The sequence below is a fragment of the Manis javanica genome, chromosome 13, assembly GCF_040802235.1.
Source record: "Manis javanica isolate MJ-LG chromosome 13, MJ_LKY, whole genome shotgun sequence".
Classification (NCBI taxonomy): Eukaryota; Metazoa; Chordata; class Mammalia; order Pholidota; family Manidae; genus Manis; species Manis javanica.
Genome location: NC_133168.1, coordinates 68,229,398 through 68,256,853, shown reverse-complemented (window position 1 = coordinate 68,256,853; position 27,456 = coordinate 68,229,398). Strand labels below are relative to the sequence as shown.

Sequence of the window (27,456 nt, the reverse complement as noted above, 5' to 3'; positions counted from 1 at the left end):
ATCAAAATTGATGAAGAAAACTTTGCTAGATATAATTAGGAACAATATGATTTAAAATGTTTTAAATTAACATTTTTATTTTCAGGTAATAGAAATCTGAGAGACTTTTATTTAAGCCATCATTGTCATTAAAGCACCTAAAGAGTATAGTCATAATCTGCAAAAGACAAAAATGTTAATCATATCCTATTGTAAGCTATGAATGTATCAATACATGACACCCTAATATTTTGTCATAGACTGAACAACTATATCTATTTATATAAATGTGTTCTCTTCTTAGTATTTCTATATTAAAGATGACATTGTCTAAAGATGGGCCTACCTAGGAAGTCAGTATTTTGCTCTGTGTGATTGTTCATGATTCTGACAAAAATATACATCTTTATGTGCATACCCATGTATGGAATGCTGTATCTCTCAGCAATACATTCTTATAGAAGAATTTGTTCAATATATTTAAATATGCTACTTTTAATTACCATTAGCAAGTTTTAAAACTATCACCTGTGAAAAGGATGTTGGCGTGTATTTAAATTTTTTAACATTTAGCAATGCTATTTAAAAGCTGGTGACCATAGGATTCTGGGTCACAGTTTTACAAAACGTACTATGTAAATTCATTATATATATGGTAAAGTGAAAATACAACAAATATATTTCTAGGTAGCATATTTTTCATGGTTGATTGCAAAGGCTCCAAATAACCCAGACTGCGTCTTCCTGTAGCCTCTGTGCTTCTGTGCTTACCTGTTCATGCGTAAGCCACTGGGACAAACCACAGTTGTGAGAAACCAGCAAGTCACTGTTACTATGACTCATGGGAGGAAAGCTGTTGGCTGTAGTCAGGTGTGACTGTTTCTCAGTGGTCAATTTAATCACCATTGCTAAAGGGAACCTCATTTCTTCAAATATCATGATCTTGTACTGAAATGGCAAAATACTTAGGAAATATATAAACAGGGCAACAAAATATACAAATTGAATATGAGAGCCAGCTCCTTTTATCTTTGACTAATTCCTAGAGAGAGATACCGCCTTGGAATTTGGGGATTATTTCTTGTAACAACAGGACCCAGGGCCACATTCGTACCGTAGCCCTCCAAACAGACGTCCTCTCAAGGCTCAGCAGCCTCCAACTCCTGAGGTCTGTAGGACCAACTGCTTTTGAAACAGAGCCAGTGATGGAAGCCTCAAGGGGGAAGGAGCTAGAGAGTTTGCATAACTAGTTTCTTTGGTTGGTTGGCTGGTCTTTTCCTCCATATAATCAGGCCTTTAGAAAGGAATCATGATTCAAGGTACAGGAGAGAAGGGGAGTTTGAGCTGCCTCTGCCCAGGAATACTGACCTGGATCAAAACCTGGCGCTAAATCAGACCCTGTTGCAGGTTCCTGCAGAGCCCCCGCCTCATAATCTGGCTTCTCAAGCACCACCTGTGCCCTGTGCTGAGGCTGCCATCTCATGCAGGCATTTCTGAAGGCATTTGCAATGGGCCTGAGTTCTCATCACTCTCCCCCTTGAACTTGCTATTTCTCTTTCCTTTCTTGGTTAGTGGCATCATTATGCGGTTGCCCAAGATACGAACGTAGAAAGCACCGTGAGCTCCTGTCTGTCTATTGCCTTTGATTCTACTTCTGGAAGTTCCCTTGCCCCCTTTCATGCATGTCCGCCCTGTTGGTGCTGCCCTAGAACATATGTTCCCAAATATCCTCCCTGCCCCAGCCTCTTTTCCCTTCAATCAAACCTCTTTACTGCCATCAGACTATATGTTTCTGGGTCTCAGCTCTGATATGATCATGCCTTTGTCCTGTCCAGAGCCATTGACGGCTCCCTGTGGTCCATAAGCAGAGGCCAAAGGTTTTCATAACCTGATTGTTACCTATTTTCCAGGCTCACCTCTAATACCTTCTTAACTCCTTTTTACTTTATAAATCCAGGCATAGCAGATTTTCATTGTCACTTTCATACAGCATGCTACGCTTTTAAAAGACTGTCTCTTTTTCCTTCGAATTTCTACCTACAAATTTTTTTCTACCCGCAAATTTCCACTTAGCCTCTTCAACTTAACGTCCCCTCCTTTCCCAGCTTCTCTGGGCCTTCCACCGCATAGGAGAATTACTTGCACCTGTACTTATATGTTCCCTTGACACTTTATCTGTTCCTCCATTACAGAAGCTTTCAGATGAAATATTCAGGAAGTAAAATTAACAGCAGTTCCTTATGGATTGGATATGGGGGATGAGAAAGAGTAAAGAATCAAGGATGACCTCCAAGCTTAAGAACTAGGTGGATCTCAGGTTGCATTAATATAAATTAGGGAATAAAATTTAAAAACAGGATCAACTTCTTGTTCTGTATGATTCTTAGAACTGAAGGACTGAGTTTGCTTGTGGGATATAGACAAACTTTTTTCTGTGTTTAAAACCAACATATGCGTTCAACAAAATGTCTAAATGAATTACTGTTTTTACAATTTTAGTAGAAATATTAAGTATTCATATGTATAAACACTTGCTAAGATCACATCATATTGTTCTGAAAAGCAGAAGACAGAAAAACCACTAATAAGATCAATCGCTGAATATGTTTAAATAATGATCCCTTAAATATAACTACAAATACACAGGAGAACTTTATAAGCCTTTATAATTTTAATGTGATTAATACTTGATATGACTAACATAGCAATTTCTGTACTATCTCCGGGCAAAAGGATAGTGATGCAGGGGCCAGACTTGTGGAACTTAATATTTGGCACTACCACTGGCGACTTTGGTAAAAATGCTTAAATTGTATGTGCTTTGGCTTTATTTGTAAAATGGGTATTATAATAGTTCCTGCTTATAAATTTATTTTTATTAATTTAAATGAGTTAATATGTATATGTTAACATAGGATGGGTAACAACTAAAATAATTAACTAAAATATAATGTGATCTGCAGATAGGGAGATAGATATTGGTGCCTGGTACATGGAAGTGTTATCTAGTGTTATACGGGTTTGTTTTTGGAATGTACTTGGAAGTTAAAAGCACAGGCTTAAAGTACATTAGAAATAATGGGCATTATTTTAGTAGACAGTCACATGTTCTGAGGTGGAGTCCAGGAGATGTCAGCTCTAGAGATGTAGATTTGCACATCTCTCTCAAAGAGTAAGGAATTGAAATTATATCTTGTTCATCTGTGGTCCTCACATCTAGTCTAGTGTCTTATAAACAGTTGACATTCAATAATGTTGGTGGAATGAATAGAATTCACTCTTTGAAAGGTGTTAAAACTGGCTCTTCCTCTCTGGCCTTTATCTCTTTCTACCTCTAATTAAAGTCTTCCTGGACCCTCTCTTTCTTCCAATATTAGTTTTCTCTTGTTGCATAACAAATTACTATAAACTCAGCAGTATAAAACAATATTTAATTATCATCTCAAAACTTTTGGGGGCCAGGAGTCTGTGCAAAGCTTAGATGCATCCTCTGCCCAGGGAATCCCAAGTCTGCAATCAAGGTGTTGGCTGGGCTGCGTTCTCATACAGAACTAGGGGAGAGTGCACTTTCAAACTCCTTCAGGTTGTTAGCAGAATTCATTTCCTTATGGCTGTATTACTGAGCCTCTTGCCAGCTCTTGGCTGAAAGCCACCCTCCCCTCCTAAAGGCAGCCCACACTTCCCTGCCATGTGGCCCTCTCCATAGGCTGTTTACACATGCCTGTTTGCTTCTTCAAAGTGAGCAGGAGCATCTCTCACTCCAGTAGCTAAGATGGAAAATTAAATAAGTAGCGTGTTCATGGGTGTGGCATCTCATCACCTTTGTCATATTAGAAGTCCCAGGTTCTGCCCACACGTGCCTGCGGAAAGGTGTGGAGTCCAAGATGTGCAGTCTTTGGAGGTCACCCTAGAGAGTGTTCACCAAGCTCCCCACCCATATAGAGTCCCTGTAATGCCTAACTTACACAGCTCTGTCTCACTGCATTACCATGCAACCCTCTACCATACATATGCCCTTGCCTGTCTGCTCCACTTCTAGATATTTCATGGCAGAGTCATTGCCCTGTTCATCTCTCTTATCTCTTTGCACCTAGAATAAAACTTGGCACATAGTTGGTCTTAGCGAACATTTTCCAAACAGCTTTGTTGCAATATACTTGTACAGTGAACTTTCAGTGAGTGAATAAAGGTAGCCACAGGGCTAATATATTGCACATGTTAAAGCATTTGCTGATAATTTTTAAAGGAATAGTCTAATTGATTAATATATTTGGAGTTCTATTGACTCTTTCTTTGAAACAGCAATTGGTAAAATGAATTAGATGATAAATTATATTATTATTTCTAGAGTTGTGTAACAGAACTTTTTTCATGATACAACTTTATGACATACTATGTTATCTAAATAGTTTTTCTTTTCTTGTAGATGAGCAAGAAATTGTACAGAAACGTACTTTCACAAAATGGATCAACTCTCATTTGGCCAAGGTAAACTACTCAGAGTTCTCTCTTTATTAATTTGAGCCAATAAATCCTTAAGTGCACAGTATGAAGGAATACTGCTGTTGCTCTTCACTATTAGTAATCAGTGATATCGGCAATGCTGTCAGTTTAACTCTTGCCTGTTTGTGGCATTTGCCAACATTGTCCCTGGGAAGAAATGAATGGATTGCTGGACATAAGAGCACTTATTTCATATCAGTTCCATGAAGCTTAATGAAATATTTCATCCAATTATTTCTTCTATTCTAATGTGTGTGTCATACAAAAAAGAGAATCCATGCTGGTTTTTTGTTTGTGCATTTATTTCTGTTTGGAACAGAAAAACACAAGGAGTGGTCTGCCCTGAGCAAAGAATTTTATTTGAGAACATGACAGTGTCTGGGCTCCCTTCTTAGTTGCTTGGATAGAAAAATGTCTGTGATGAAAGAACACTAAAATGACTAATCATTCTGAGACTGTCCAAACTGACATTAGGTTGTGTCAGGGACTATGTGTTTGTACACGCTAATGACTTTGAACATAAATACTAACACAAAACAAATTCCAATGCAGCTACATTAGAATAAAATTAATCTCTTTAATGGAAAAATATGTGAACCAAAAAACATTGCATTTGTAAAAATAATATAGATGATAGGACATTTGTCTGAATTCAATTACAGGATCCTTTTGCTGAAAGTGGTACCTATAGTGGGCCAGGTATAACCCTGTGAGCAGTTTTTGGCCAGGGACTTTCCCAAAGCCTCTTTTAATGTTCAAAACCAAACAAAGCATAGCAATTTATTTTAGTCCCATTGTGCAAATTAAGTGCTCACTGCTTGTCTCTGCTGGGCTTTGGAGAAGGGAAGAAAGTTAGTAAGACACTTTTGTAGACCTTGGGAAGCTCAGAGTCTGGCAAAGACTGACTAGAACAATGTATCTAGCTGCAGGATACACTGGAATTGTTTCTCCTACAATCTCTTCCCAAAAACCACTTGATGATCAGGGAATTCTCTGGCCCAGGGACTGCACCCAGAATCTGTCCTGTGAAAAGGCAGTATATCTCTCTGGGGCTCATTTTCTCAAGTCTTGGCTGGTGCCAGCTGGCCACTCCTTATGTTACAGTATTGTCAACAGTTAGGGAAGGTTTCTTTTTTTCCCAAAATGAAAATAAGAGTCATTGTTTTTTTCATATTACAAAATATTACATGCTGATGTAAATAATAATACTAATATTATTAAATGTAGAGAAAGTAAAAGTCACCTTAAATCTCACAGTCCTGTGTAACCCCATCATTAACATACTGATCACCATTTTCTACACACAGACACCCACAATTTCACAAAAATGGTTTTATAGGATACTGTTCTTTATGCCTGTTTCACTGTGCACATCTTCCCATATCAGTAGATACAGAGCTACATAATCATTTTAACGGCTGAACAATATATTATTAAAAATAGAATAAAATTATTTATAAATTATAAATCATAAATTAGCAAGTTGCCTATTGATGGTCATTTTGGTGGTTTCCAATTGTTTAATATTATATAAAATGCTACATTGAAAATCCTTGGGTATATGTCTTTTGTACACTTGTGTGATGTTTTCTCTTAGGATAAATTTTTAGAAATAAATGGGTTCTCAACAGGTATATACATTTATAATTTCAATATGTACCAAAAGCTTTTGTAAAGGCCCTTACACTATGAATACTCACAGAAGTTAACTGTGTTTTTCTAACCTAATCGAGAAAGTAATTTATAATTAATGTTTCTTATATTTTTTAAAATAGGGATTTAACACCTTCATGAAAGTTTTTAAAGTAGACTGCTTGGGATACACTCATCTATGCCCTGAATACTTAAAAAAGAAGGGGAAATCTGAATGTTTGTGATGGCATGGGTTATGAAGGGCCTTTGTGGAGGGATTATATGCCAAGAGTTTTTTTTTTTTCCAATCTGTGTTTATCGTGGTTTTATCATTTATAATAACTGGTTAGTGGAACAGGCTCTACCAATGTGCATCCTTCTCTGGTCTCTTTTCCAGCCCTGCTCTGTGATCTCACCCTTGCAATTTCCTGTCTCAGTATCTAAGTCCTACCTTTAATATGTAGTGCAAGCCTCTCGCATTCATGATCTCTGACTGCATGTGAAAGAACGCTAGGTCGTGTCCTAGCAAATGCTCCAAAAACACTAGCCATTTCCCCTACCCCCTCCTCCGGTGCCATCCTCCTATCTTCTCTGCTTTTCTTGTCTCTAGTGCAGTAGAATCCAAAAGTCTCAGTACTTCTTAAGAATCTGCAGCATAGGTGAGAAGTCTGGTATTCTTAATTTATTTTGAACTGCTTCCTATCTCCCCTTTCCAGCAACAATGTAAAGTCCTTAAGGCATAGCAAATTCTTGGAATTTCTTTATAAATCTGAATAGTGCTAAGCATGGCTTAGTACCATACAGAGGTGCTTAATAACTGAACAACAGCAAGGAGTCTATCTTGTCTTATTTTGTTAGAAGAGTAAAGAACACCACATGGGGAAAAAATAGCGATTAATTTCTGGCACTGTGGGAAGTGCTTCAAACAGGTTGTTTTATAGCTTACATCTTCAGACACTGGGTAACTAGTACTGCAGAGATTTCAATCCAAACTGAATCTGAAGTCCATGTATTTTCCCTACTTTACACATTTTTGTATCAATGGTATCATTTTGAAAGAAAATTATTACCTCCATAACTGCACTGTTACAACCTTAATATGATAGATTTTTTTTTGTTCTTTTTTTTTCTCTGTGTTTGTGGTATTTTTCTCTCTTGGGCTATCTAGAAAACTAAAAACTGAAGAAAAACAAGGAAAACTATACTTGTCATCCCGAACTCATTTATATTGACATTGTAGTGTCTTGACAAATATAACCACCCACAAATTCATTGGAGAGCATTTTCCTTTTCTGACTCACCTATATTTAGAAAACATTCTGAAAATCAGATCTGATCCAGTTACCCCGCTTTGGCAATTGAGAGGTTTGCAATAGCTATAAAGTTGATATTCGTGTCTGCATCTGTCTCAGCAGCTGATCGCATCATTTCCTACTCATCTCCCTCCCTTCCCCATCCTCTTCCTATAAGGACACAAATCCCACCATGGAGCCAACACCTCATGACCTAATTTATACCTAATTATTTCCAGATACTATCACATAGGGTTAAGGTTTCAACATATGGATTTGGGGGGACACACAAACATTTAGTCCATAACAGGCCCCAAGTTCATTCTGAGATCTGATCTGGCTTAAGCACCTGAGAATTTCTTCCAAACCCGTGGCATAGGGATACGAACTTGGTCCTAGAGTGATGAGTGTAATGAGCTTGTCTCCTCTTTCAATGTGGGGTAATCCTCCCTGTGCATAGCTCTATGCTCTGTAATCATTTCACATGATCTCATGACCAAACCATTTAAATGAATTAAAATGCATTTTATGCCTTGGTTGTTTGTTTTTTTCTCTACAACTTTCTGTTGACTTCTACCAATAAAGGTAAGAAAATGACCCATGTCAAAAATATTTTTTATCCTAGTAATCAAGATGCTAGTCTTAATTCACCTATTGCTTATGCTGCATCAAGTGCTGACTTATTTCATCTCTGAGAACAAGAAAGGAGCAAAGTGATAAATTGGCAGGAAAAAACATCATAGCGTTTCAGGTTTTTTTCTAGAATGCAAGTTGTAACTATCTTGCAGGATCTCAATTGTTTGAGACCTTTTGCACAATTGTCTTGGAAATTTTTTTGTGTGTTTGCAGAGGAATGATCAACCATTTCATCCTAAATTCAGCAATTGTGTCTTGCTATGGCAATACCTTCTTTAAAGGTTTTAAGCAAACAGGTAAAATAAAACTTTTTTATTTTAAAGAACTTAAAAGATTATTTGAAAGAAAATTCGTGTCTGTTTTCTCAGAATCTTCTTTGGAAATTGACCATTTCCAAAAATAGCTTTAATAAGAGGTTGTGTCAGGTGTAAGTGCCAGGATGTTGAATTGAGTAGCAAAATAAATTGATCTTCTGTCCTAAGGTAATTCAATCTTGGGCGTCTTGGAAGATGTTCAAAAGATACTTGATAGGGATGGATTTCGGGAAAGTTTTTAAGGGGAAATTTGTAGTTTTGTTCTTAGCTACTTTGTTGCCATTAACAATTTAGTTCTAATTAAATAAAATACTAAACTCTTTACTGATGTCATACCACTGTTGTAACAATTCTTTATATTGTGATAGCCCTGTAAAGATAGAGTAGAAGTAAGAGATTCATCTGTTTTCAAAAATATACTTCTCTTAAAAATCTTACTAAAAGTAGAAAGAAAAACCAGAAATTTTCTCTATGCCTGTTTTTATGCCGTTTTGAGTACACAGATTATTCAAAATTGTGGATATAACCATCAGCATTTTTCTTTCTTTTTTTTGATGTTTCTTTTATTTTCAAAATGACATCTTCATGCTTCTGTCATTATGTAAAATATTATAAATCACAGGTAGTCAATATAATGTCATGTAACATTAACAAAACTTGGAGGTTGTATTTATTTCATAACTCAGTAATTCCTTTCAGGAATGGGGCTTCATCTTTAGACACAGACCCTGTAATTTTCTGCCTTTTCAAGGAAACACCTGCATCTTCCTATTCTGTTTTCTCTGTCAATGAAGCAAGTGGAAGCCCACTACTGACTTCCAGCAATGGCTTTTCAAGATTAGGTCCTGATTCAGTTCTAGCACGTCATGAGTCATTGCTAAAAATGTTTCCGAATGACAGGGCTGCTCTTTACTGAACTCTTACCATTTGCCAGTTACTATGCCTCAGCAATATTACTCTTTATTTATTTAATCCTCACAACATCAGTCAAGTATAGGTATTATTCTGACCATTTGTAGACTATGAAGGTGAAGTTTAGCATTAATACGCTCAAGGTCTCACTTCCCTGCTTATTTAGCTATACATGCAGCAAATACTTTTCAAGCACCTATTGTATGCTAACGGTGTGGATGCGGTGGTGAAGAAAGACAGAGTCCATGCCGTCTTGAAGTGGATAGTCTAGCAAGAGAGACAAACAGGGAGGTGTGTGTGGTAAAAGTGCAGGGTGTCAGGGAGCACATGGCATGCACAACCAACCGCACAGGCATCCTGAAGGAAGGGACACGAATAGACTTTCAGAGGAAGAGGCACTTAAGCTGGGGCTTAAGAAGTGCCTTGGGACTGGGTAGGTGAAGGAACCTGTGTTTTCGAAAGTGAGGAGGTGAGGCAAAGCCTGGTCCAATAAAAGAAATGGAAGACGTTCAAGTACCTGAAACTGTGGGTTTCAGGAGTGGGTTGGCAAGAGATAAAACTGAAAATTGGTCTAATGTCCGTCACTGAGAGAGTTTGACTGTTGTTGTGTTTGGGGCAGTGAGTGGGAGACATTCAAGGAATCTTGGGCAGATTGAAATGGAATGATTCCAAATGACTCTGAACACCTTTCTCTGTCTTTCTTTCTCTCCCTCTCTTTCGGACATGCACAAGCACACACAAAGTAGATCAAGAACAGGTAAAATTGGAGGCGGTGTGATTTGCAATAAGTCAGATGATAGGTGAGGGCAACTTGGGCTAATATGGTGGGGGATGGAGAAAAGTGGATACCCCAAAAGATATGTAGGCACGGACTGAGTAATTCACGGGAATCCTGGAGGAGATGGAGTCAAGAATGCCTTCTAGATTTCTGATGTGAGCTGATCCATTCACGGAGATAGAGAATATAACAGGCTTGGGGAGAAGCTAACAAGCTTAGTTTTAGAGAAATTACCTGACAGGGATAAGTCCATTTGATTTGGCAGTGAGGAAGTCATCGGCCACCAGTGGGAGTGACCATGCCTCAGGAGAGGTCAGACTCCAGCAAGCTGATGAGTAAATGGGAAGTAAGAATGTTAAGACACTGAGTGTGTATTACATGTTCACAAGATCAGCATATTAGCAAAGCAAAACAAAGGGTCTGGTAAAAGCTGTTTTAATAAAGGGTGGTTTTAAGTGTGTGTCTGTTGAAGAGAACTATTGATCTATTGATCAAGAACTAGTAGAAAAGGAGAGGGTGAAAAAGAAAAAAAAAAAGAGGTTATTTTTAAGACACAAGGCTTTCAAAGAGGCAGAGAGGAAGAGAAAGACAGGAGCACAGGTTGAGGGTATGTTTGCATCGGAGGGGAGACCTCGCCCCTCCTCTGAGCCCAAAGGGAATAGGAAGGCTGGAGATAGAAGTGCCTAAGTTTGGGCTGAGGCGAGGAAGGAAGACAGAATGTAGCGAACTTGAATTTGAGGGGATTCCTAGCTAATGGCTGCAGGATATTAATGGCCGCAGGACTAACAGAATAGTCTGCATTTTTAAGCAAAGAATTTATGTTAGCATAAATAGTTTTTCAAATCGACAATTAAAAAGATATTGGTTCTTTCACATTTTTAAGTGGATCTTAGCAAATTTCTAAATTTTATGCAAGAGCCATAGTCTACTGTAATTGTATAGTGCCACTATGGCACCTAAAGGGAACAATTTAAAAATGTGTTTTTCAAAAAACTTTCATAAGAAGTTAGATTTTCAATTAGAGAATAACAGTATACATAATCTGGACATTAATATTGGGGTGACCCTGTTATCAAAGGCTTGTAGTATCACATTTTCTCTCATTTGGTCAAATGGAATAGAATGTCATATTTGTATTTAAACACCTCAACTCAGTATTTATGATATTTAGCAGTGAAATTGTTGGGAAGGAAAGGTGTCGCAGGGAAGTTAGATACAGTGAGATGAGAGACCAAAGTCAAGAAAGCAAAGTCAGCTTTAATCCACTCTGCAGAGAGCAGCAGAGCTGACCTGCCTAAGATAAGACAGGCCGGTGTGGGTGCTCATTCTGAGGCTTCTTTTATGTGGTTTTGGCAGGGCAGAGAGGTCCTTGATTGACAGCGGTCAGCTCTCTAGGCTTGTTCTGATTGGTGAAATGGGGACAGGAACTGTGCTGTGCCTGTGCTCCTGATGTTTCTTATCTGGGGGGACCCTGGACATCTCCTCAGTCACTCTTGTACCCTGCGGCTTCATCTGATTAACTCTTTGAGTCATTTCTGGCTTTCTGGTTCTATTTGATCAACTCCCTGAGTCATCTTTTGGGGGCCCTTTCTCCTTTCCATCCTGCTCATTTCTTTCTTTCTGCCTAACGAAATAAATACATGGTTTGGCACTAAGTCCTTTGGGGGAAAATAGATCTTAAATAACCATTGTTTAGTGCTTCTATAAGTGGAGCTTCTCTTTCAGTATGCGATAAGTGCCCTTTCTGCACCTTCCAGCCTCAGCCCTGTGGGGCCGCCGAGGATGGGCACTGAGCATCATAAAGACTGTTTTTGGATGACCTAGGACAAGAGATGAGCATCTCCTCATTTTTTAGAAGAATTGGGGAAAATGCATCATAAGACATTATTTAGGTTCTATATAGTTTTCCAAGGCTGACAATACAAAATAACAAAGTACAAAGTACACATACTGGGTGGCTTAAAATGAGACATTTATCTCACTGTTCTTGAGGCTAAAGAGTCAGGCTCCCTCTGACACTCTGGTCAGAATCCTTCCTCGCCTCTTCCTAACTTCTGGTAGTGTTCCCGCGTGAGTCCAGTCCCTACCTCTGTGCTTGTCTGCATCTGTGTCCAAATTCCCTCTTTGTGTAAGGACACTAGTCATATTGGATTAGGACCCACTCTTACCTCATTTTAACTTGATTACTTCTTCAAAGGTCCTATGTTCAAAAAGGAGCACATTATGAGGTGCTAGGGGTTAAAACTTCTACATACCTTGGTTAGGGGGTGGTGAGGGCACAAAATTCAACCCACAATAGGTTCCATTAAGAACACACTTTGTTTTACTACCAAGCTAGAGTCATACACTCATGTAAAAGGGGCAGTTGATTTTCTCTGTTTTTTTTTTTTAAATCTGTGCTAATAATGACTTTGGTTGACTTCTTCGTAGTCAAAAAATACACTTTGGTGGCTGCTTTCCTCTTCTTCAGTTGTCTTTCCACCAACAGTGTTAAACAATAACATGGAAACACTTTCAGAATTGAATTTTACTCCCATCTGTTTCCTCGAACCCAGGGGGGAATTGGTGGTGTTGCTGGGCAGCTGCATCTGGGAAGGTCTCTCCCTGTACACGAGGCGAAAGCTCAACCCAGGGTGGGGGAGGTTCTTGGCTCTGATCAGGAAAGAGTTCTAGATCAGGTGAAACAAGTGCCAGCAAGAAAAGAATTCATTAAAGTAAGAGTAGCAGCGAATGTCAGCAGCTGTGGAGACAGTTCAGAGCCAGGAGGAAAGGGAAGCCCATCGAACTCCTGTTCGGCTTCAGGCAAATAAATCCCTTGCCAACTCCTAAAGCCAGGGTCACCTGGCATCTAGTGTCCATTTGATCTGCACGGCATGGGAATGACATTCCTACCACCCCAGAATATGGGAATGCTGCGGAGCACTGAGTGGAGTGAGATTATGTTCTGGGAACTTCTGCTTTCCTACTGGTCTGAAAGAAAACAGGGAGAGAGGAAAAGGATTGCATGTAAGACTGGAAAGCTCAATGAAATAGCAGAGTGATAAAGACATTGACCACTGGAGGTGGAGGTTGGGTAGTTCTTATCTTTGGGGTAAAAAAGAAATTAGAGATGAAGTGCAGTAGGCTTATGCAGGCAGAAGGTTTGTTTGATCAGAGGGCCCACTGAGACGGGAATACAGGCAACCTCAGCGAGGAGGCGTGCTCACGGGTTTAGGGCTTGGAGTTTTCTAGGGCCTTTTGGGTGGCGGTTGGCATAAGGCATGATGTTATAGGTGACCAATAATTCCTTTGAAGTTTTGTCCTAAGAAGAGGGTTATTTAGGTGACTGTATTGATCCGGATTTCAGCATTCTTTACCCATGTAGTTTTGTTTACCCTCTTATCCTGGTTACACAGTTGCTTAACTGACTAAGGTGACTGGAAGAAGAGGAAGAACAGCATATAGTTTAGGTTAAAGAATAAACTGGGCCCTTTTTGCAGATTTTACAATTTTACAAAAACAGTTTTACTGTTAAATAGGTTTTGCGATGGCATGACCCTTGCCCATTTCCCTGCTCTAGCTCAGGGGGCCCACTAAAGAACTAAGATGAGGAGAGAAAGAAGCAAAGAGGAAAAGATAAATGTAATCATTCTCCCCAGAAATCTTTAGTTGATTTTCTAAAACTAGTTTCATAATCCTGAACATGCTGATAAATCAGTTGTTCCAAAATATATATCTAAAAGATTTCAAAAGAAAATAATTGCTTAAAAATGACTAACATTTAATAATTTAGTAATAGAATGTATTAATTTATCGATAGCATAGATACAGATCTAGCAAAGGTTATTCAGATTAACAAACGTTTTGATAAGTTTATCCAAGCTCCTTTTAGAAATATATTTTATTTATTCTTACATTCACTCAAATATTTTAACATGCTGTTCACATGGCTTGGCAACATTCTAGGTACTGAGAATATAGCAGTGAACAGAAGAGATAAGTAATCCCTGCGTTTGGTACCTACATACTAATGGAAGAGATGGACAGCAGAGAAGTCAAATAAGCGCTCTGTTGAGTATAGATTGAAGAGGGACAGAAGGAGTGAGATAAATTAGGAGGCTATTGAAGTCATCAGGTGAGAGACCAGTGGCTTGAACCAATGTCGGAGCAGTGGGATTGGTGAGAAGTGGCTGGATTCCGGATGTGTTTTGAAAATAAAGCCAATACGATTTGTTGATGAAGCATATGGGGTCAAGAGAAAAGTAGAGGATAGCCCCAACTTTGTCCTGAATGAAATCAATAACTTGCAGGATATGCTTCTTTTATGCTGTATAGTGAAAAGAATTTCATTACACATGAAAGTTGTTAGGAGTAGAGTTTTCCATGCAGATTGAACGTTGCGTTGGGCCAGAGGGCCGTCATTGCCTTTGGGATATTTATCTGGAACTGAATTAAGTAATTAAGGAAGTGGGAATGATTATGCTATCTATCGTAGGAAACAAAAATGACCTGGAACTATTTTTTCACCTTTGCCAAGTGGAGGTGGAAAATCATCACAATAGTGCCTTTATTAAGGGAGTGAAAGAGAAACGGATTGGATATAAAATTTTTAATTACTTCACTTTGTTTCTGGAGATATTGGGAATATCTAATTCGACTTTATGAATAAAATGACCAAACTTTTTAGGCATTGAATTAATTTTCTTTGACAACTGTCAGTGGTTATAATCAAGATGTTACTGATCTGGTCCAAGGCTACTTTGGCTTTTTTAAACATTATAATGTGGTGGGCTCTTTGCCAGTCTTTGGGAGGTAACGCGTTCCACATCTGCTGGTCAACCCCTCTTCCCTTCCCACTCTCCTCTCTGTTCCTGTTGTTTAGCTTGCTGTTCCCACCCATCAGATAACCATCAGAGCATGCAAGTACTCTAGACTGGTCCTGGGATGGAACTTCCCTATATATGGTTTCTCAGCCAGTGAGATTATTCCTGCCTGAAATTTATATAAACTGGGGGTAGTGGTTCGTCTGGCTTTAGAAGTGATCGGTCATTCTGTGTGCAGAGGTTTCAGGGCTCATGGAATACAGCTTGAGAGCCAGCACCTGCCTTGGGACCTCTTTACACACTATGCAGAAGGCTATTTTGAAAATATCTCAGGCCGTGATATGTGTCGTTTTCAGTAAGCCTGACAGTGCTCAACAGCGTATGTGTGTATATCAGCCTGCGCTACGTGCTTTCCGTTAGGCCTTTTCTGGTTCAGTTTTATTGGTTGCCACAGGGTATCCAGCAATCACAGATTTTAAACCCTAGGATATGTACTTAGTATTTTAAAGTGAAATGCTATAGTCTTTTTGTGTCATAATATGTTTTGAGAGATGTTTCCCCCAAAAAGTATTCAGTGAAAGACTGCCTAGTTGTTCTGAGACTAAAACGATGGTAAATGAAGACCTGGTTGGTCCCTGCATCAAGCAGGCGAGTTTTCCCTTTCCTTTGCTGAAGACTAAAATACACCCATCATGCTATAAGTCTCCTTGGTTAGCTAGCTGCGGGGTATTGTCTTTTCCACATTACTGATTTAATCACAATGGAATACCCAAAGTTCCTTTCACCTTAATTGATATGCCTATGATTGCCTTATTAATGCAAAGTTAAAAATGGTAAAACTATGTTTAGTCCATTAACATTTTTATAATTTGGGATACAGAGGCATGCTCTTATTCATGCCAAATGGCTCTAGTCATCTATTTATGTATATGTATTTAATTGTTTATTGATAACATTCAGCTGTTTCCACCTTCTTCATTTGTCAATATTAAATGGTCAAAAGGTTATAAAACATCTTCTCAGATCAAATATAATCAGTTTCCCCTGAAACGTGCACACTCCCATCAATAATAAGGAATTTATTTTTGGTCACTTACCTGAATCTCATCATGGAGTGGGAGTGGTAGGTCATTGACATAAATTGTTACACTCAATGGTGTTTGCAAAGTAATGACACAATAGGCACACATGCCAGTGATACTTTATTTTTTGCAAGCAAATGGAATTGATTTTAGATGATTTAAACAAAAGGCAAGATCTGTTAGCAAGATACATTGCTGACTGGTCAGGAACAGGTTAGCTCAGCAGGCCTGGGTTGCTCAAACCCTGAGCATTCCAAATACAGGCCTATCTGTAGGAATGGCCCTTGACCACTGCCTGGGGGATAACTTCTGAGCACTTGAAATATTCTACTGATAGGAGTGCTTTGCATGTCTGAGGCCATGTGGTACCCATTTGATGAGATCAGTTTATTAACGATGTGTTTCATGGTGAATACCTCTTCTTACTGGACAGGCAGGGCTGAAGTCTGGGTAGCTGGGGTCAGTTATGCAAACATTGCATGCCTATGTGAGAGACTCCAAGAAAAACCTTGGCACTGAAGCTGACACTGAGGCACAAGGTGTGCTTCCCTGGCTGGCAACACTTACACGTATCACACACCCTCTGCTGGGAAAATTAAGCATGTCACTGTGCCCTTCCATGAGAGGGAACAGGTCACTCACCTCCGAAGCTCGCACATAGTGTCTTCTGGACTTTCTCCATGAAAGGCCTTTTTCCTTTTCTTGTTAATGTGTCCTTCCACTGTAATCAACCATAAATACTAGCAAAGCAGCTTTTCAGAACCTTGTGAGTCTTTCTAGTGAGTATAGAGCTGAGGATGGTCTTAGAGCACCTTAATATACTGACTAACGCAGTCTTGAGAAAGACACAGGCAGAATGGCTCTTAGGGCAACAGCAGGACCCACTGACACTTGTTCTGCAGTCACTGTCATGGATAAGTTGGCCGCATCCATCTTACGGATCCAAGCGAAGAATGCGATGGGCCTACCTCAGGCTAATCACGTAACAAAGGGTAGGGGTGTAGCGCTGACATGACCACTGAAGGACACGGTGTAAGTTAGGCCGACTTAAGTCTATGCCAATATGTATTTATATACATGATGCTTCTATTTTTTACTCTTTGGTCTTATATCCATCCATATTTAATGCATGTTAAATGTTAGGAATGTTTTTGTTTATAGTAGAGTGGCACACACTTCAGGTGATTTCTTAATACCTTTCATATTGATATTAAATAAAAATCACATGTATAGGCTTGTGTATTATTCAGAAAAAATTAATGTAAAGGCTGTGTTTTTATACTAAGCTTCCTGCCTAACAAGGTCGCTCAATGTGTAATAAGCCTGTGCTCGAATCTAGTCGTTCTCCAGGGCTGTGATCTAGGACAACCGTTTAACCTCTCTCAGATTCAGACTCCTTACTTCTGGAGAAGGGGTAATAATATGCCCATAGGTGGTGGTTATGAATATTAAATGAGATAACATACATACAAGTCTTCAGCATAATGTTTGACACATTGAGATGTTCAACAATATATTTTTCATTCTTTTCTGCCCTTCTCACACTCCATTCCTTTCTCCTTTCATCCTTATTACAACATCTGTTAAACTAGGATGTATAAATATCTAAGCCTCAGAAACATCTAGGAAATATTGGAGTTCATATGTGTAACCAATAACATATACTACTTTTGCACCAATGTTTTTCATTGTATATATCATTTTTAAATGTAAGAAAATTTAAAATTTCTTGGATTTTCATTTCTTGCCAAATAGTTATGTCTGATATATTCATAAATTTATTCTCTTACTCCTTGTCCCATTGGTAATGTAATTCTTTCTAGGAGCTTAGCAAACATGACCAGCCTTTCATGAATAAAAATATGTGATATTAAAAAATATGAAAATGGATGGTAGATAAGGGTTAAATATGTTCTGGTACTTATCAACTTAAAGTGACACAAGTTATTCACACAACCACACACAAAATGCTAAAGAATAAATTATCTTTCCAACATACAAGAAATGGTCAGTAAAAATTATGTCAAAGATGCCTGTGTTTTCAGATTTCATAAAGTTCAAGGAGAAATGTTTGATCTCCTTTATGTTCTAAGAGAAAGAGAATGAGTCTCATTATTCATCGTTTTTAAGGGGGCTGCATAGCAAAAATAAAGGGGGAGGAAAAAGAGAAAAAGGCTCTGTGAAGTCTGGTCAGTTCTACTCATGAGCTGACTACTTGGGTGTAACCAGCACAGCGGCATGTGCCTTCTCTCTGAGTTTCTGGAGACCTTTATTGACCAGGCAGTCCTCTCAGAGCCAGGATTTAGGGTTTAAATGTACTTTGAGGAGAGCTTCCAGGCGGGCGTAGCTGCAGAAGTGAAGTACTTCTTTCTCTGTGTTCTCTCCCATCTCCCCAGTCAGGAAGTTCCATTTTTTGAATCACCTCAGATTCAGCATGAATATATCTTGGTTCCACTGTAAAATATCTAAATGTGACTGACTCAAGGCCAAGGAGAATATCATTTTTTTTCCAAGCACCATACTAAAAAAAGAGCTTATCACAATTTTGCCTTAATAAAAAAAAATTGTGGTCTTGAAAACTGCCTGATAGGTTCTGTCTAGTGGTTGAAACTGCAAATTGGTGAGCAATAGGAACTAAACCACATTATCTTTTTTTCCCATTAAGTTAGGCTATAATAAAGTACTCCCATTTCTAATTCCTCCTTCTGGCTTCCAGTACCAGGACCTGAATCCTACCAAAGTAATCATATTGGTGCTTTAAGTATTTATGAATGTGACAGGAGAGAGACTTTAGCTGCAAAGTGTTCTATTGAAACATTATTCCAAAAAATGAATGTGATACAGTCACTATAATAAAGATCTCTGGTTGACCATTTGCTATACGTAAATGATACATACTTCATGCGAAATGGGATAGCAAAGCTTGCCCAGTAATTAGTATGGCTTTTTTGTTCTGGTGTAATTTTTGGTAAATGAATGTGTTTTGTTGTTTTTACACAATATTTTCATTATAGACAAATGGATAGAATTTGTATGCACATAAAGATCATTCTCTAGTATTCATTTTTGCCAGTTCTTTGTAGTGAGGCTGGCTAGATGTTTATTTTCTTCCTCTTTTACTGGTTGGGATATTAAATAAATAAATACATACATACACACATACATAATGCTAGGTTCTATAATTCAGTATGTTGAAGATATAATAGCTGCATATCACAAATTTAATTGATTTAAATATTCTTATTTTAAAGAGAAATATTTTCTGCCAGTTTCTATTTGGTCTGCTAATAACCTTCATACTACATCTCTTTAATTTGTATAGGAAGACACTGGTGGAAAATTTTTCAGAAACAACTCATATTTCTTAAAGAGAATTTTTTGCATCATGATCTTGTTTGTATATATCTCTAAGATACTGAAAGATATTTGCAAATAAGCATCACCTGTGTCTGTTGAGTGTGTTTCAGTCACAATCTACATGTTTACTGCCAACTAGTGCTAAGTACTGTGCCTGGTATTAGGTATACAAAGATCCAATTTCTTTGTCCTCGGGAAGCCCATGATCTGGCTCCTGGGGACACAGATTTGTAAATAAATAACTGTAATGCAGTGTGATCATTATAATCTGTACTTAGGACAAAAGAAGATTTTTAATTCTAGTTGGAAAACTGAAAAACATTACATATAAGCTGAGTCATGAAAACGGACAGGAATTTGCTAAGTGAAAAAAGAGGACAGTGCGGATATTCTAGGTATCTACTTTCTTGAACTAAAAACCATCTACTCTTCTTTTCCATGCACAGACTAGATGCTTCATTCATTCCTTCAACTAGTATTTAATGAATTCCTACTGTGAACAAGATATTCAGAAACAAAGTGCTTCTATGTCTGTGTGATTTTGCAGTCAGTGATTGTCTAGAACCTAGAGAATATTTTTCTTATCCATAAAATATGTACTACATTGTAAGAGCCATTAATATGGGCATAAGGCCTACAAAGATTTTTTTTTTTTTTAGAAAACTGAATTCAGACAGTCAGTCAACCAACAATATATATTGAGTGCCCGACATGTGCCCAACAATGTTTAGGAGAAAACCCTTGCCTGGAGAAGAATTCCAGAGTCATATCTATCCAGACAAATTTTGTAAAGAACAGAGGAGTCAGGATTGAGTCGGGTGAATGGCCAAGGTTAGGAAGAAAGGAGAGAGATGAGGAAAAGAGGACTTTGAACCAGGCAGGCTGATCACAGAGTTCTGGGGGGAAGAGAGCAAGGAGTGCCCAATGCAGAGAGGCCAGTGGGCTACTGAATTGTTCAGGGTTTCTGCTGACCTGAAGGCCACTTCCAGGGGCATTATGGGAGCAGCTGTGGGGGAGAGGAAGCATGTGGGGCACTTGCAGATACAAGGGGAGACATGTGAGAGGCAGACATGGGGTCAGGAGAAAATATTCTTTAATGTGGCAGAAACCTGTGTATATTTAAATGTGGAATGAATGGACGGATGCAATTCTTCATTTTTCTGGTGTCAAATTTCCTGGCATTTTTATTATTTCATGAAAATTCCTTTACGTATTTTCAGGTTAACTAAATATATGAAAAACATCGTTTGTATTTGTTCACTCAAAGTTTCACAAATTTATTAATTTTTTCTTCATTGATACAAATGAACATTGTGAGTGATAAATAGATCCTATTTTTAATGATTATGTATAGCTAATACAGTAGTTTCAATTCTTATCACACTGAATAGTTTTCAGTGTAAAGGCTCATTTTATTCTGAGTTATTTTATTTATATGCTTAGAATATAAAGTCACTATTACAGTTTTGCTGCATAAGTTATAAGCAGTGTGAATATTGGTATTTAAAAGAGAATGATTGAAAACTACAACTGTTATTTTTGAACATGTGTTTCATAATGTAAGAACAAACTGCATTCAGCTGTTCATTTTATAAAGAGGAAATGCATTTAAAATTAGAATTGTGCCATTCAGAAACTGCAATTCATGCAGTCATATGAGATATTTAAGTGCTCCATATCAGTATGTAGAGAAGAAAATTAATATTTGTTCTTTTTTTGTGTATATATTTTTTTCAAGTACAGTTGGTATATAATATTATATTAGTTTCAAGTATACAACATAGTGATTCAACAGTTATCTACAATATTAAATCCTCACTCCAACTAGTATAGTTACTATCTATCAACATAGAAAGATGTTCCAGAATCATTGGCTCTACTCTCTATGCTTTACTTTCAACTCAGTGACAAATTTATATTTGTCTGAGATTTTGTGGCCCTTCACCTCTTTCACCCTCTTACCTCTACACCTCCCCTGTGGTAACCACCAGTCATTTCTCAGTGTCTCTGAGTCTACTGTGTTGTTCATTTTGTTTTGTCTTGTTTTTAGATTCCACTTATAAGTGAAATCATATGGCATTTGTCTTTCTTTACGTGACTTATTTCGCTTAGCATAATACCCTTTAGGTCCATCCACATCACAAGTAACAAGATTTATTTCTTTTTATGGATGAATAATATTCTATGTTATATTGTACCACATCTTCTTTATCCATTCATCTACTGATGGACACTTTGGTTGGTTCTATATCTTACTTCTTGTAAATAATGTGACAATAAACATAGGGATTTATGTATCTTTTTGAATCAGTGACTTTGTTTTCTTTGGGTAAATTCCTAGAAATAGGATTACTGGGTCATATGGTATTTCTATTTTTAGTTTTTTTTGAGGACCTTCCGTACTGCTTTCCACAGTGGCTGCACCAATTTATGTTCCCATCAACAGTGTAGGAGGGTTCCCTTGTCTCCACATCTTCACCAACACTTGTTCAGAAAAAGTCACATTTCAATAAAACATTTGGTGATCAAATATTTCTACATAGAACTTTTCCTTGAAAGTTGAGGGTCAGTAAGCATTAGGCTTACCATGATTCAGTGAGAATCAGGTGAAAAATGGGGAAAAAATGTTTATTCTATAAGACATCTGAGGACACTTCACCTCCATTGACCATTGGACCATCAATATGGCCCATGACCGTCCACTGACCATCAACATTGGCAACATCACTTCTTTACTTTCTTCTGAGCCAACATAGACTTTAACCCAAGGTTTGATGAAAATGAGTGCATTATGTATTTTAATCCCCTTCAAAAAAATGAAGACCCTCCATGAAATGATGATGAGCTTTGACTTAATTTTTCCAGTAGTGATGATGGATTTTCCCTGATAGGTCTTTACTCTTGGACTCATGATCCTTTGGGCTCAAGGCCACACTAGGAGAGAGGGTTTGCTAGATTTGTCAGGGTGTGAAACAGAACGTAGGCAGCTAACGCACAGATTAAACCTTCGACCTTGGCCAAGGTAAAGGCGCTCCCACGGCAGGCCCCTGAGCTAAGGGGAGGCTCTGGAGAGTGCACTAAGGGAGTGTGGCTCCTGGGTAAGCCCCGTTAATGTGCTTCTCAGTATGAAGTGGGAGGCTGCTCCCGTTCCTCTGGGGCACCCCCTGTTCCCTGTTCAGATCCTGCTGCTCTGTCTCACCTACATCGACAGTACCCTCTTTTCCTTCCTTTATCCCCCGTCATCCCACACTTGTCAAAAATCCCTTTCTGGAAAGAAGCTGGTATGGATGTGAAAGCCCAAGCATTAAGTCTCCTGAGGCTTTTGAATGTTAAGTTTATCTCCAAATGTTAAGTTTTTCTCCTTATAGTTGTTAATTGCAAATCATATCCAGAATAATGGATTTAGATATTTAGAAATTTCTCCCACAAATTTCACCACAGTGCATAATAAAGGTATGACAAAAAGAGAGAAACTTTTTTTGCATTTATTCATTTTTATATTTTATAGCGGAAACCCCCAATGGTGGTAGATGATCTTTTTGAAGACATGAAAGATGGTGTTAAGCTACTTGCTCTTCTGGAGGTCCTGTCCGGGCAGAAGCTGGTAAGGATTTGTTCTGTGACCAGACTTGTCAAATTGCTCCTGTTTGGAATTTGGGGATTTTGTTGGAATTGGGAGAGTAAGGGGCACTGCCCATGTAAAAGAAATTCTCCTCTTTCATAACCTCTTTTGTAGGTAATATGAAGAAGTACTAGTCTACTGGTTACTTTGGGGAGCAAGGAATAATTTCCTTTCTTGTTTCTGCACACCGTTATTGAGTTCAAAAAACTATATATTGCAATAGTAACCTTGGAAGAGAGTAAAGAACTTGATCAGTAATCTATCGTGGTTAACTGCTGTGTCTGTGTGGTATCTAGGAAGATTAGTTGCAAATTAACATCTACCTCACTTTAGTGTTTGCTTTTCATTTGGAAAGGATTGTTGGTTCATATCTTTTATTATTTATATAGTTATTTGTTGAAAATTAAGCTTGAAATCAGTATGGCTTCTTTCATACACTTATGGACCTCCTCCATCACCAGTCATTTGTAACAAGAATAGCACGTTGAGAATCATTTCTCTTTACGTGCAGCAGAAACAGCAGTGCGACAAACCACTTTGGCAGTGAGCTATAAAATATATTTTTCTACATTACTTCGTAATAAAATACAGATGGTCCCAACTTATGATGGTTAGGCTCACAATTTTTTTGACTTTATGATGGTGAAAGCAACACACATTCAGTAGAAACCATACTTCAAATTGTGAGTTTTGATCTTTTCCCTGGCTCCCAGTATGCTGGCAGACCCTCCCTCGGGGTGCTGGGCGGCAGTGATCCACAGCTCCCAGTCAGCCACATGGCCATGAGAGTAGACACCCCAGACACTGATAACCATCCTGTCCCTGCACAACCTTTCTGTTTTTCACTTTCAGCCGAATATTCAAAAACTACATAAAATATTCAACACTTCATTTAAAAATGTCTTTGGCTTAAATTATTTTGCCCAACTCTAGGCTAATGTAAGTTTTCCGTGCACCTTTATGGTAGGCTAGGGCTAGGCCAGCCTGTGATATTCAGTGGGTATATTTCAACTCCTGACATTTTCAGCTTACGATGGGTTTATCAGGACATAACCCCATCATAAAATTGAGGAAGACCTGCATTTATTTTATTCTGGCTTGTTTTTTTTTTAATTTCAGAGTAGTAAGGAAGTACTTTGCAAACATAAGCTGTTTACAAATGGTGTTTGCCGTGGTTAGAGAAAGGCACTCAGGAAATAATCTTCAAAATGTTGTATAACAAGCTAGACACACAGTCCAAAGTTGGAAGTACTCCGTTTTTCTTCATCTATTGCATCTTGACAAGAGCTACACAATCATTATTACTTGCATGATTGAGTTTTTAAAAAAGTATTTTTGCCTGAACCTACATTTCCAGTTAATTTTGTGCAGGGTGTTCTCAAAATAGCTTTTGTAAAAGAGTTGTTTGTTGGAAAACACATTTATCTAATTTGACTCATATTGTAGCAGATGCTTTTGGTGCCCCATGTGCCATCCCAGCTCACCTCTGATTTCAGCTAGCGGACATTGTACACACTCTCTATAAAAACATGTGCCTCAAACTCTTGGAAGCCTGTCTCCACATTTCCACCCTCAGGGCTTATATCAAAGCTCCAAGTTACCTAAGGCAGCCCTGAGGTTTGGAAAGCTCATGGCCCCAAAGGACTCTCACCAGTGAAATGGGAGCCATAAGTGCCCCAGGTTGGTAGTAGGAGGAAGGACAGTTCTGAGGCATATTTTACACATATCTCTTAGAGGACCCAATAGGATCCCCAGCAGGATTGAGCCCCAGTTGCCCACAGAGGGAGCCCCTCTATCTCGCACCCTTTATTGGCTTTTTCTCCTTCCCTGTCTCACTCTCCACACAGTTTTAGTCTTGCTACTTGGGATCACCTCCCCTTAATTGCAGTTGTCAGTTGACAATGTATACAAATATTGAATCATGTTTAATCATGCACACCTGAAACTCTATCAATATACTTCAATTTAAAAAAACAGAATAAATAGGCTTGCAAAAATAGTGTACAAAGGGCACTCTTAGGAAATCTGGAGCACCAAAAAACCCTGCATGTTGACCAGGTGACTTTATTAATCATCAATCATATTTTTAGAGTAGAACTCAAATCTGCAACTGGGTTTGGCATTGTATGCTGACTCTTCATTCAGCTGTGGAGTTCAGTTAGGATAAGACACTACATTATGCCTTCTAAGGAATATAGCCAGTGCCTTCAGAAAAATTGAAGCCTATAGGAAAGATTACTGTATTAGGACAGGTTAAGTTGTGTAATAGATACAAATGTAAAATAAGATGATACATTAGATGTTTATACCTACTCACTTAGCCAAGATATATTCAAAGAAGGAATATGTATTTTCCCCCTAGATATCAAGTCTTACCATGAAGTTAAATTCAGTTAAGACAGGGCAGTATTGGTATAGATATGGACATATTGACAAATACAGTAGAGTCCAGAAACAGACAAGGCATGAACAGAACTTTAGTATATGTCAGAGGTGCAGGTCAGATCTGGGATGATAAGGGAGACTGTTCCACAAATGGAACAGAAAATAAGTTTATCCTAATAGAAAAAGATGAAATTGGATCCTTATCTCATGGCCTATACAAAAATTAAATATACATGGATTAAGGACCTCATGGCAGAAACATTTTAGACTTTTGATAGAAAATGTATATGAATGTCTTTTAGACATTGGAATGGAGAAAAATAAGATTTTTTTTGTATACTTGTATACTGACTATACAAGATTACTACATTTCATTATAGTAAAATTAAGACTCTTTTAAATGTAAAACCTTTAAAGAAGGTAACAAAACAAGTTAAAAATTGGTGAAAGATATTCACAATACATGTGAAAGGTGAGAGAAAAGAATACATAAAGAACATCTTCAAAACAATAACAGTACAAACAGCCTAAAGGAAACCTGGACAAGGATATGAAAAGGCATTTTATGAAAGAGACAGTGTTGAAGGCAGAGGAAGAGATGCCCATATTAGTGTTAATCAGGGATATGCAAACAAAAACCACAGTGAAAGACCAAGTCACATGCATTTGACAGAAAAATTTTTTTGTAAATATCTGTGAAAACCAAGTGTTGAATAGAATATGCATCCATAGAATTTTTCTTTATTGCTGACAAGAGTGAAAAGTAGTACAACACTTTAGAAAAGTCTACATTACTTCAGAAGCTCAAGAGTCACAATCCCTCTGACCGAGCAACTCTAACTTCTTGGACATCCAAGAAAACTTTATACTTGTACTAAATATCAAAGATGGGAGTTACCAGAATGATCCATCAGCATAGATCACAATAAGAATAACCTGTAAATACCCCAGATTTACACCAGATGGAGTGTAGATAAATGACACATTCCATTGCTGTTAAAATGAATGAAATGCAGTGACAGGCAACAACATGAAGGATGAATCTTAGCCATGTAGTATTAGGTGGAAAAGTCTCAAAAGGTTAATACAGGGATGCCCTTTATATAACATTAAAAACTAAAATGAATGTTCTTTTTAAGAGTGCCAATAAATGAAATGAATCTATGTCAAAAAGAGAGCATTGGACTGGCTTTAGTATGCTGGCTGCCATGGGGGTAGGAAGGCAGGCGGATGGAATGAATGGTGGTGGTATTGAGGGGGATAACTTTGTTTTAGTTGGCAAGTTCGTTTTTACATTGTGAAAGATAATTACTTAAATAAGTAAGAGGGCCGTGCATGAACCATTGATGAGCCTGTATCATGTATAACAGGGATTCCCAAGTAAAGAATAAATGCAAATTTAAACAGTATGTTTTCTATTAAAATATTTATTTAATATCATAAAAATTATTACCTGGGATGTTGTTAACTGGACATTAAAAGATACTCAGTTTTGAGCTTGAATGGGAGATTGCTTAGGGTTCTGGTGTCACAAAGAAGAGATCAGTTTAACAACAATGCAACCTTGCTGAAGCTGCCTCATGTCAGTCATCCATTTACTTCCTGTAAACATCTACTTCACTGAAAGTATTTTGAATTTTAAAATTAACATCATGGCACATAGAAAGCATATACTAAATTCTGGTAACACAAACCCAATAATGCAGTATACCCTGTGCCAGAAGATACTGTTGTGTGAAAAACATTTCCATTGTCACAGTCCTACTTTTTACCTCTGACTCATAATGCTGAATGTATTTTGGTCATTCAGATGGAGAAATGTTACTAATATTGTCAATAAGTTTTTGTGTTAGTATGACTGAAAAAAGTAGGGAGTGACCAAGAGTGCTTTTTTAAAGACATTTTTTTTAAAAAGCTCTCTTAGGTTTACAACAAAATTGAAAGTACAGAGATTTCCCTTGTGTCTCCTGCCCCCACACATGCACCAAGAGCAGTTTCCATATAAATATTTCTTGACTTACAGGAGTGATTATCTCAATGGAGAACATGAGAATTTTATGAATTTCTGCTCTTAGGCATACAAAAACCTAGAAGGGAAGTGCACTAACAGACAGGCTGGGTCTGAATGTCTCTGTTGAGTAAATCAGTATACATCCTGGTGC

At 38.0% G+C, this 27,456-nt stretch overlaps 1 protein-coding gene across 13 annotated transcripts in view; it reads left to right on the top strand.

The window, feature by feature from the left end:
• SYNE1 (spectrin repeat containing nuclear envelope protein 1) overlaps positions 1-27,456 on the top strand; it is a 418,491-nt gene that overhangs the window by 65,499 nt on the left and 325,536 nt on the right. For all 13 annotated transcript variants that reach the window (XM_073219768.1, XM_073219776.1, XM_073219775.1 and 10 more), the window contains exons 3-4: positions 4,406-4,467; positions 22,796-22,891. In XM_073219768.1, the coding sequence (XP_073075869.1) occupies positions 4,406-4,467; positions 22,796-22,891 (158 nt within the window). The remainder of the gene's footprint in view (positions 1-4,405; positions 4,468-22,795; positions 22,892-27,456) is intronic.